Consider the following 12086-nt stretch of genomic DNA (forward strand, 5'->3'; position numbering starts at 1 on the left):
TTGAAGAGCTGCACAGTTTCGGTATCAGTGTTGTTATGTGTTCTTTTGACTGTGTTGTATCCTTCGACTCAGCAGTATGAGCAAATAAAAAGATGAAACTGCCATCCTAAATATCAGTTCCACTGTTTTCTTTTAAATAGTTTCTTAAAATGCAATCTCGTTCTGGTGCGTTTTGTAAAATGGGATTGTCCTCAGTAGCGCATCAATTTCCCCCAAGGACACGGCACAGAGAAGATAGAGGGAAGGAAGTGCTCTAATGGACACAATTGCAACTGCCGCTCGCCTTCTGTTTATGCTGCACGCGCCTTCTTCCAGAGTCCAGAACCTGTTGTTGTGTGTACACCCTGCACTATAGTGGCACAGGATGCTGAAACAGGATCTATGAACAAGCAGTCATTGTGTGTTCCTGTTAGGAAACTTTAGTGTCGCTCCTTTCGCCCCCACCCCCTCGCACCTTCTGCTGCTGTGCGCGAGACTGGGGGACCAGCGAGGGAAAGGCGCGCGGAGCTGCTTGGAAGCGCATCGCAGTGCACGCAGCCTCGGAGTGCCGCCGCGCGCCGCGCTCAGGGTACCGGCTGCGAGCCCGGCCTCCGCCACAGAAACCTGGCCGCTCTCGGGTGACTCCTGCGCGCCCTGGCGCAGACATGAGAGCTCCCGTCTTCTTCCACCTCTGCTGGATCGCCGCAGTGAAGTGTGAGTACAATGCGTGCAGAGCTTTGATGGCTGGTGCTTGAAAGCAGAATGGAATGGACTTGCAATGGGACTTGGGGCAGGTGAGGCGCGCGGGGACTGCTGAAGCGTCCTGCTCGGCGGTGAGGCAGCTGGGGAGAGACTGGAGAGAGGGGATGTGGCAGAGAGGCAATGCGTGTTGTTTCCCTTTCGAGATGCAGTGCTCATTTTATGTTTTATGCACCTGTTGACTCGGACAGTCCCGGAACTGGACACAGACTTTAATCATGTTTCCATGCGAAAAGTAAAGTGGAGTAGGGAATGTTTTTGCTCGCGAGGCGAGGGCAGACTCTGCAGGGTCACATTTGCCTAGTGCCACTTGCAGCTCGCGCTGAGATTGATGGAATGCCCTCGAGGTGTACCATCGCTGCGGGTGCCCACGGGTCGAGACAAAGTGGGAAGTGTGGTGCTTCGAGGAGCTGCACAGTATGCCTGAGCATCTGCAGCAAATGAACGTCTGATTGTGCCCCGCTAGAGAGCTTTACTACTTGCCAAACTAGAGTAGCGCGTTGCTTCTGTTTCTCTAAATCACACAGTGGCGCTTTAATAAGCATCCAATTGTTCTTTTGCCTAAATTGCTCACATTTTCACCTATTTGCCACCTTTCGCTCTTAAATGATCGCTTCCATCATTGCAAGTAAATGCATGTAAGAAGCTCCCAACATGTCTCTGTAGGATCACTTTAAGTCTGTCGTCGTCTCATTTCGATGACCCGTTCTATCGCGGGGGCACGTCTAAGTCTAATAAATAACCCATTTATTAAACTCACTGTCTGATTTAAAATGTGCTATTGATGGAGAAGCAGGCACCGAGAGCAGGCGCGCTCAGATCGCTGTACCGCTGAAGGGAATCCCGCATCAGTTATAATTAATTCCTCGCCACCGGAAGACGCCTTGATGAAACTGAATTCATTTTGATGGAATCTGTAATGAGGCATAATTAACTACGAGAACGATTGCCCCGAGGGGAGTTTATCAAGTACCTCTAATGGATTCCCTAAAGTCCTTCGGAAATCAATGCCTTCCTTCACGGGTTTTGGTTATTTGATGACTCAGCAGAATTAAGCTCACACCTTTCATCGGTAGCCTGCCCAGGTTGGACGGCCACCTCTAGCCTGCATGGCTCACACCGCTCGATACCTTTCGCTGAGGGCAAGGCAGCGATCACCAAGTCTTCTCTCTGATTGGAAGCTATGTGTACGAAGCACAGGCATGGTGCTAATTTTTTTGTCTTTTATATAGAGCGAACTTGACCCGAAGATATCAAACGTCTTTACATGAACACCAGTTGCGTTACAGACAGGCACATTCATTTTTGTTGGGCACGGGGAAATTAAGTGATTTGTCCAGAATTACAGGATGTTGAGCGTCCCTGCCGAGACTCGAACCCGGTTCCCCAGCTTCGAGGTCGACCGCTCTGGCCCTAAGGCCACATCCTCTGCCCTTACTACAAGCAGCAAGGCAACATGACTGGAATAAAAGATTACTTTCTGTACGAAAGCTGGTGGTAACAGTAGGAAAATATCATTACCTCCTCGTAAGTCTTCCTCGCCACATGATTTACATAGTGAGCTTTAGCTCCACAACAGAACCCTCCAAAGCAAAAAGAAACCACCTCCCACCCCCTCCCAACATGGCCGACCAGACCCACCTGACCTCTATAAGAGGCGGGCCGGCCCAACCAATCAGCCTGTTTTTTTTGTTCTGCACGATTCTCTCCAGAGCACTGTTCAGGTAAGATGGGCCGGCGTGAGCTGGCCCTTGGGGTTTAGGGTGGAGGACCTGCTCTAGCGGTCTCGAGTGCCTTATGCCTATATAAATCCCCCCCCTCTTCCTTCCCCCGGTCCTGTGGGGCCGGTTAGGTGCTGCTCTAGCGTGCCATGGGTTTACAGGGGGGGGGGCGGCCGGGAAGGTGGGATGTTGGTGCATTCCTGTGCCTCCCCCGGTCGTTGCTGTAGGGCCCTGGCCATAAAATGGGGGTCTGCGCTGTCTCCTGGGTGTGGTGCATGCTGGTGGACTAAGGAGCTATAGCTCAAAGGTTGCCAATGCTGTGGACACCCGAATTTTTTGCTACAGCAATTGAGGTGTTTCTTGTGTTCCTGGCTCCCCGGTTTGGGTAGGCGCCTGGAATTACGCTCTGACTGCATGCACCGAAGTGAGGAGATAGCTCACATTTCAGCCGTCTCAAGTGTAGACCACGGAGACGGGTCACTTCTAATTAGTGAGTTCTCTATCTGGCACTACAAACAGACATACTCACTAGAGCTTTCTGGACCATAGAGGTGCTGGCTCTTATGTGATTTGGCGCTGAGACGTGTTTCATTTTGTTACTTTGAGTAGTGCGCCAGCATGTTTTTGCACCCAACCTCAGACGCAGAGGGCGCTGTAAGACTGCCTGCGTGTGTACCACAGCCCTCACAGGCCAGGGTTCAAATCCTGCCAGTGCTGTAGAAGTATCCCAAGGTGGGAAATTTTCAAACAGTGGTTTACGTCTTCTCCCGGTACGGCGAGAGACTCACGGGGGGTATGTTACACGCATGGGCATGGCCCGCTTGTGTCGCTATGCGCGGCGCGCTGGGGCCATACCTGTGTCGGCGGCGCGTCTGCACAATGGCCGCGCGGCTGAGTCCGACTTCTAGAAGGGGTGTCCCAGACCTACCTTCTTGTCGATAGGCGGTCCGGACCGGGCGCTCCCCTCCGGCGGGGACGCGGGTCGCGGCCGAGTCTCGCCTCTGCCTTCCTTCGGGTTTGTAACTGCCCTACGGGCCGCGGCGGGTTGCCGCGCTGTGGTTGGCTCCGGGCACCTCCCGCCTCTCGGGGGCGGGGTTCTGGTTGCCGCCAGGTACGACCGGGGTTGTCCTTCTTCGGTCTTGGATCTCCGGCCAGTGGCGTCACTAGGGGGGTGCGGGGGGTGCGGACCGCACCAGGTGACACCCCTGACATGGGGTGACACCATCAATCAATCAGTTACGCTGTGTATGTAACACAGCTCAGTCTGCGGCCGGCAGGAGCTTAATGATGTAAATGAAAGCAATTCACTTTCCAACCATCACGTGAAAAACACCACAAGCAAGCACAAAAAAAAATCATCGCAGTGCAGATATCGAAGTGCTAAACTGAATGGGCATATATAAGTCAAAGGGAAACACTTCTCGGGTATAAAAACAGTTTTCTGGGAAGGGAAGAGGTTACTTGAAATGAGAGGGTTCGGTATTGCTAGTCACTGAATTCAGGCAGGCAATGGACTAAAATTGCCCAGAAAGCTCCCAAGATTGAAATTCCCACAGACAAAAACAGATGACAAATTCCAAGTAATACTGTAGTTAAAAGAAATCGCTTTCTGGATTATCGGCTGTGTTTCGCAGTGCCCCGGGTGCAGGCGGAGGGGGAGGGATGGTGCAGGCATAGAGGGAGATGGTGCAGGCAGAGGGTGAGATGTTGCAGGCGGAGGGAAGATGGTGCAGGCGGAGGGGAGATGGTGCAGGCGGAGGGGGATGGATGGCGCAGGCAGAGGGTGAGATGTTGCAGGCAGAGGGTGAGATGTTGCAGGCGGAGGGGAGATGGTGCAGGCGGAGGGGGAGGGATCGTACAGGCGGAGGGGGAGGGATGGTGCAGGCAGAGAGGGAGATGGTGCAGGCAGAGAGGGAGATGGTGCAGGCGGAGGGGAGATGGTGCAGGCAGAGGGGAGATGGTGCAGGCAGAGGGGAGATGGTGCAGGCGGAGAGTGAGATGTTGCAGGTGGAGGGGAGATGGTGCAGGCAGAGGGAGAGATTGTGCAGGCAGAGGGGGAGATGGTGCAGGCGGAGGGGAGATGGTGCAGGCAGAGGCGAGATGGTGCAGGCAGAGGGTGAGATATTGCAGGCGGAGGGGAGATGGTGCAGGCAGAGGGAGAGATGGTACTGGCAGAGGGAGAGATGGTGCAGGCGGAGGGGAGATGGTGCTGGCGGAGGGGAGATGGTGCAGGCAGAGGGAGAGATGGTGCAGGCGGAGGGGGAGTGATGGTGCAGGCAGAGAGGGAGATGGTGCAGGCAGAGGGTGACATGGTGCAGGCGGAGGGGAGATGGTGCAGGCAGAGGGAGAGATGGTGCAGGCAGAGGGGAGATGGTGCAGGCAGAGGGAGAGATGGTGCAGACGGAGGCGAGATGGTGCAGGCGGAGGGTGAGATGTTGCAGGTGGAGGGAGAGATGGTGCAGGCAGAGGGGGAGATGGTGCAGGCAGAGGGAGAGATGGTGCAGGCAGAGGGAGAGATGGTGCAGGCGGAGGGAGAGATGGTGCAGGCGGAGGGGAGATGGTGCAGGCGGAGGGGAGATGGTGCAGGCAGAGGGAGAGATGGTGCAGGCGGAGGGGGAGGGATGGTGCAGGCAGAGGGTGAGATGGTGCAGGCGGAGGGGAGATGGTGCAGGCAGAGGGAGAGATGGTGCAGGCAGAGGGAGAGATGGTGCAGACAGAGGGGACATGGTGCAGGCAGAGGGTGAGTTGGTCCATCCGGTAATTTGTGAGGGGGTGACACCATGAGTTACCCGCACCGGGTGACACCACCCCTAGTGACGCCACTGTCTCCGGCAGCTGCGTTCCTTGAGAATTCCGCAGCGGTTGGGACGCGGCGTCCTGAGTCCGGAGCACCATTTCCTGTGAGGTGCATCGCTCACAGGTGAGTCTTGAAGGGGAGCTAGTGGCGCGCGCTGTCCGTGCAGCCAAGATGCAAGCAGCACTTCCCCGGGTTCGAGACCCGAGACTACGTTATAAAAAACTTCAAATTCTGAGCTGGAGTCTCGGTATTGTGCTGTTAAATTCGGTGCTGACGGCCACACAGGCCAGGGTTCGAATCCTGCCTACGCTGTAGAGATATCCCACGGGGATCTTTTCTTACGGTTTTGTGCCCTGTTGTTCCGGGCGATTGACATGCGACTCAAGTTGCAGTGGGAAGTGTTTTCTTCCTTCGGCGGGCAGCCGCAGGGCCTGTGTGGTTGTCTCATTCACGGGGTGACTGTGCTGTTCGGGCGCGCCCTGAGGGGGCGCGGTGCTGCATGGGGTCAGGTCCCTTTGGTCCGTGTCCCATAGTCTGGCGCCCGGGGGGACTCGCCCTGGGCCGTCTGGTTGCGCCGGTCGCGAGTGTTCCACTCGTGTTGTCCCGTTCTACGGCTGTGCAGTAGCGAATCAGACCCTGGTGCAGTGGTCTGGCCCGGGGTTCGATTCCCCGCCTCGGCGGGGCTTGGTCTCGATTTCCCTGGGATCTGTTATTGCCTCTGGGCTTGGCTGGTTTGTCTTTCTCCCCGCGTCGGCCCCACGGACTCCTCCTTGGGCCTCAGGGAGTGGGCCGGGTGGGGACTACCGGGGCTAGTGACTCGATGGGTTGCTGCGTCTACTACAGGGGCTGGTGTTGACCTCGTGGTCGCAGGTTCAAATGCCGGCGGGCCCACTCGGCCTTTCAGCCGTCTGTGGTCGGTGTGAGTATTGCCATGTCGTTGGCTGACCGCTATTGTTCGGCACCAAGTTGCCCGTAGGGGTGAGTGGGCACCTTACTAGTCCTTGTGTTTTGTTATGGGACAGCGGCTTTCGTGCTTACGCCTTGTGCCCTTGCGGGGGACATGTTGGTGCGCTCCTGTATGGTCCGGCTTGGCCCCTGCGCAGTTCAGGTGCGGTCGTCCCGCCCTTGCGTGGGTAGGGTCCTGCGGCGGGTCCGGGCCCGAGTTTTCGGCGATAACCGGTCTCGTCCTGGTTCGGCCACTCCCGGTCTCACCCTTAGGGACTGACTTTTCGGCCCTCTCGCTCCTGGGGGTCCCCTGGGGGGGAGAGGGGGGGGCGGTTGCCTCCGCTGCGTACCGTTCTTGGGCTCTTCGGGCTTGCTGTCCGGTCTTGCGGAATTCCCGCGGGGGTAGTGATTCAATCCCCGGCACCGGTGGCAGGTTGGCCCGGCACCATTTGACTCTGGACAATAGCTTGCTGAATCTTCCCGAAGGCGCCCAGTGCAGGTAGGCCTTCGGGTAGCTGAGCGCTTTGCTGTCACTGGATTTCCAGTTTTGTACCCACCGTCTCGACGGGTTGGGGTCCCCGCTCCTTCCATTGTCTCTCTTGTAGGTTTTCTGGGACCATGGATTGGCCTGTGGGGCCGGCCTGCGTGTGGGGGTCCCCGCTCTCGACCTGGCCCACCTGGTGGATCTTACTCGCCGGGTGTGGGTCGTGGGGTTCCCTGTCTGGCCGTGTGCTTCCTCGCGGCCTCGTTTTTTGTCCCCCCCCCAGGGGAAGGTGGCTTCACATCTGACGGTGTCTCTCATCAGTCGGCTTCCTGGCCTAGGTCCGGTGGTCCCTTCGGTCCTCGTCTCGGGCTTATCCTCCTTCGGGGGGGGCGTGTGCCTGGTCCCGGTGCTTCCCTCTGGTTCTTTCAGGGGGGGGGCGTCCTTTGGCGCCGGGTCGTTTGGAGGTCGTTGGGTTCTCCCGCGGCCGCTCAGCACCTCGTGCTTCGGGGATTGTTGGATGTCTTCCTGGCCGGCCGTCTTTTTGCTGTGCTCGCTTCGGCAGCACTTTTCCTGACCTTGGTTGTGGCTGGCTTGGCCCCTGCACGTTGCCGTGTGGCATTCCATTTGCCGGGGCTTGGGTCCCCGGGTCTTGGTCGGGTTGGGCGCCCTGGTGGGGGTGTCACCGGTCCTGGCCCTTCGGGCTGTCTTCCCCCGGGGTCCGACGGAGTCGGGTCTGGCCTTCGTTGCATGGTCTCGCCCTGCCCCGGTGGCGTTTCGACGCCTAGGGCCTCGGCTCGGTCTGCCTCCGAGGTCTCTGGTCTCGGAGGGAGGCTCGGCCCGCCGGCCCGGGTTCTACTCCTCCTTCCGGGTCCTTATTGCCTGTCTTTCGCGTGGCCTTTCGGGCTGCTGGACGCATCTCCCCCGTGCCCTCTGGGATCGCGGTTCCTCGGCAGGAGGCGATTGGGCGGGGCCGGGGTGCTCATGGGCGCTCGGCTCGGCGGCGGATGGCCTTGTTTTGGAACGTTGCGGTGGTGTGGTACCTGGCACCCGCGCGTGGTTGCCACGCAAGTCGTGGTGCGTTCCTGTTTTTGGTTCCCGGCGGGGTCCACCGCCCTGGGTTCCTTCTCCTTCGGCCGAGCTGGCGGTTCGAGCCTCCTGGCCGTTCCCTGATCTTCCCGTACAGTGGTTGGGTCCCCCGCTCTCGATTCCGGTGCTCGCTTCGGCAGCACGCATACATAAATTGGACACGGCTCCGGCGCAAGAAGGTCACGCTAATTCGTGGAGCGTTCCATGTTGGTGGTGCAGTGTGGCTCAGGGGTTGGAGGCGGCAGTCCCGGTAGCTGAGATGGTCCTGGACCAGGGTTCAATTCCCCGCCTCGGTGGGTCTTGGGCTAAAATACTTCCTTGGACTCGTGAATTCTCATGCTGGTGCCTACTCGTCTCGCGTGTTCACACTCTGCAGCTCTGGGCAGATGCTTGCCTAATCTCCACTTGGGCCCCTTGCGGCGGGATGCCTGGCTCACGCCTTGTATCCTGCTGGGGTCATCTCACAGGGGTATACCAGGTCGGGTTCCCAAGGCCCGCACCTTGATGCCTTTTGGGTGATACGTGCGCTAGGCGCATCGCAATACGCTTGCATACTCCCTCTCTCGTTCTACGAGCTCTTCGGGGTCCGCCCTTTTGTGCCCCGGCCCTCGGTGGCTCTGCGGTTCCTCGCCTGTCAGGTTTCCATGGTGGCGATGGTGTCTGCTGGGCGGATGGACGTGCGGGGGTCATTCCTCCGCTCCCCGCCCTTCTTGCGGGTTTGGCCGGACGGGGTGGTTCCGCCGGCTTGTCCCCCGTGGCCTTCCCGGGGTCCCTTCCCTGGGGCCTCGGACTCAGGTGGTATCTTTACCGCTTTTTTCCGGCCAACGTGGTCCCTCCCTTGTCCGGGCTGGTTGTTCGGCGTGCTGTTTTGGCTTCTCTTAGCCGCACGTTTTATTCCTTTCCCGGTGGGATGACATGTGTTATGCCTTTTGGGCCCGGTTCGTTCGGGCCGCTAGCCCTCGTTCCTCCTTGGCTCGCGGGCTTACACAGGCTGGCGTCCTTCCCTACGCCTCGCTGGGTTCGGTGGATCCGGCGGGGGCCCTGGGTCGGTCCGCGAGGTGTGACTCTGTTCCCTGGGCCCCCTTCGTGGGTGTCTCCTCTGTGGAGTAGTGGACTGACTTCGGCGTGGTCGTCACCCGCCTGGTACGTGGGTCTCTAGCAGTCCCGGGGGGACTTCGCTGGGGCCGTTCTGAGTGCTGGAGCTGCGACTCCTGGTTGGCCTCCTTTTCCTGGAGGTCTTGAATTCAGGTTTCCTGTGGGCCCTGTGTTCTTTTCAGTTGTTTACATCAACCTGGGGTTGGTCTCTCTGCATCACCTTGTGGTGTTGTGGTTACGGTGGTCAATGAAGCCTTGTTGGCTTGGGTATTTGCTCACTATGTAAATCATGTGGCGAGGAAGACTTACGAGGAGGTAATGCCCCGGTTACTTACCGGTAATCTTCATTACTCCGAGTATAGTCTTCCTCGCCACATGAGTTCCCTCCCCCCCTCCCTGTCTGGCTATCGGCTTCATTGTTTGCTTGGTAGATCAGGCTGATTGGTTGGGCCGGCCCGCCTCTTATAGAGGTCAGGTGGGTCTGGTCGGCCATGTTGGGAGGGGGTGGGAGGTGGTTTCTTTTTGCTTTGGAGGGTTCTGTTGTGGAGCTAAAGCTCACTATGTAAATCATGTGGCGAGGAAGACTATACTCGGAGTAATGAAGATTACCGGTAAGTAACCGGGGCAACAACCTCTTAGAAGGAAGCCAAGCCAGCATATGCATAACAAAAGCTAAAGAACACGTGTTGCTGTCTAAAAGCGAAAGACCGGCCATCTTCTGGGGTGGTACCCTATAGACTTCCAGCATTCATATTAAATGTAGGCATCGGACAGTGGGCAAGGTCTTCCATCATGTCATAGCTCTTGATATTATTGTCATGTATTTAGTTAGGAATTCTGTGTCACCGGCATGTCACTTTTAGTCACTTTAAGGCTCTTTCAGGCCCTGTAAAGAACAGGATCATCAAAGCTAGGGGAAGAGACGGGTGTGAAGAAGAGCAGAATGGGACTAGTGAACATAAGCGTGGGGTGAAGAATATTGAAACAAATGCCACAATACATCCACTGCAGAATGTACAAAAACAGAGAGGACCCAATACACCAATCAGTAACACACACTTGCTTGTTAACAAAGAAAATGGCAAATCTTTTATTGTTTCTTGTTGTCATCATCAAAGAACACTTTTTTGGCATGTGATAGGTTTGACTGCAGTACCATGTCATCCTTACACGAAAGGAGCCTGTCTGAAGCTTGCAAACGCTGCCTGCGTATTTATACTGAGAAGTTTCAGTACGTACTTAATTTTCATATTCATCAGGACAAACATTTTTCAGATAGGACGGTGGGCAGAATAAAAAAAAAAGAAAATGGGGTGGTGGTAGAGTGAGTCTAACAGTTAGACAGTACTGTACAACATGATCAAGTCACTTGTGCTACATATTCCTTCATTTACAGATACTTGAAATTGTTTAAAAGTTGTATAGTAGCTGGAGAAACTTAGCTGCTGTTGTCTTTAGAAAATGTTGGGATGTTTGTTATGAGCTGTAGACTGCAGGGAAAGTTCTTAAGTGTAGTTTAACATGTAATCAAACTGGCGAATGGCTTGCTAATAACTTAATGATGCATCGGCTTTCATTTTAACATTTTAAATAACCAACTAAAGGTAACAAGTAGGCCTTTATAATTACAATCTAAATAAATACATAAAGATACTCGTTGCTAACCCAATGTGGCGTGTGGTGCTACAGAGTTTAGTGGCTGGAATTTGCAGTACAAATAACTGACAATTTATCCCGCCAACTATGTCTAGATAAATCTAATTGACTAGAAAATCTCCCTTAATCAAGTCTCTGTCCAAGACATTCATGAGTTCAATTGGAAGGGATGTGGGAGAGAGCTGCTTTGTGCCTTGCAAACAATCTATGCATCAAGACTTATCTTACACACTGTGCTGCCAAAAGTGTTTGATAAGAAGATTTTGTTTGCAAGCATATCTGCTCCATGTGCTTCCAGGGCTCATTGCTCAAGTCTTTGAAACAGGCAACTGTTCCAAGATCATTAGACCAGGAACACATAGTGTTCAATACAAGAGAATTTCACTGAGTCACAAACTACACATTTCTTTCATCGCATGTATTTTTAAGCCAAAATAAAAAAGAAAGGAATTAAAGTGAAATTTGAACGCACTTTTTGCAAGGTTTGTCCACTCCTGAACGTAAATTTCGCCTGGAACCAATCCTAAAATGACATGGGTTCAAGTTGGTATTTGGAACCCATCCCTAATTGGATTGGAGTCAAGATAAATATATTATTTTTGCTGAAACCATTGGTCATTTTTTGACCGAGTAGGAAAATATGACCCTTGAATCCTTGAGTGTATAAAGAAATGAAGATTTTTGTATCCAAGATCACCGAAGTAATTAGGGGTGCAGAACTAGAACTGCTGTGGGGATCATCAAGCCGGACCCTGCTGTGGAGCAGCAGCCTTCACTGTGGGACTGCACTCATTACTTGATTAAGGTTATGTTTGAAGTCTTGTGGTGGCGGGTTTCCAACCTTCTCGCGTGGGAGGCCTTCTGCTAGTGAACTCCTTTGAAGGAAAATGCACTTTCTATCTATATTGAAATCTTTTTCATTGTACTCAACCAAGTATATACTGCTTTAATATTATTTTAACAGGAGCAGGTCATTGGTTTATTAATCCCCGTTAAATGCTCTCGTGTCCCTCCTACTCTACTTTGTAGGAAAACATGTTATTTATATTTACACTTTGTTCTACTCGTTCTGGGGCGATTTAGAGTGTCTTTAAATGTTGTTTTGATGAGGAAATGGGAACGGATCAGCCTAAACGTAGCTAAGCTGATACATGATCATGAAGAGGGGATGCTCTTTTATAGCTCTGAAACATATACCCCCTTTCATCTAACACATGAAACCTAATACTGTATTTACATTGTTGCTGCTTTATTTATTTATTTATTTTTAATATTTCTAAAGCGCTGCTTATACCCGTAGGCGTCTTGGCGCTATGAACCAGTTATTTGTGAATGACTCTGAGCAGGGGTGATTATTGGGTAAACAACCAGGTTTTCAAGAGTTTACGGAATTGAAGAAGAGTGGGGCTTTGTTTGATATTGAGTGGCAGGGTGTTCCATAGCTTGGGGGCAGCTACCAGGAAGCGCCGATCGCCCCAGGTGACAGTATTGGTGCGGGGGATGACTAATTGATTGAGAGTGGCTGACCTTAGGGCTCTGGCAGGTTTGTGCATTTGTAATTGAT

The 12086-nt window shown here is 54.1% G+C and overlaps 1 protein-coding gene across 1 annotated transcript in view; it reads left to right on the forward strand.

The window, feature by feature from the left end:
• Nucleotides 1-629: 629 nt before the first annotated feature.
• RXFP1 (relaxin family peptide receptor 1) overlaps nucleotides 630-12086 on the forward strand; it is a 955071-nt gene continuing 943614 nt past the window's right edge. Inside the window, exon 1 of the mRNA XM_086962355.1 lies at nucleotides 630-693. Within this exon, the coding sequence (XP_086818481.1) occupies nucleotides 645-693 (49 nt within the window). The 5' untranslated portion in view covers nucleotides 630-644. The remainder of the gene's footprint in view (nucleotides 694-12086) is intronic.

The sequence above is a fragment of the Lissotriton vulgaris genome, chromosome 3_1 (genome assembly GCF_964263255.1).
Source record: "Lissotriton vulgaris chromosome 3_1, aLisVul1.2, whole genome shotgun sequence".
In the NCBI taxonomy this organism is placed as follows: domain Eukaryota; kingdom Metazoa; phylum Chordata; class Amphibia; order Caudata; family Salamandridae; genus Lissotriton; species Lissotriton vulgaris.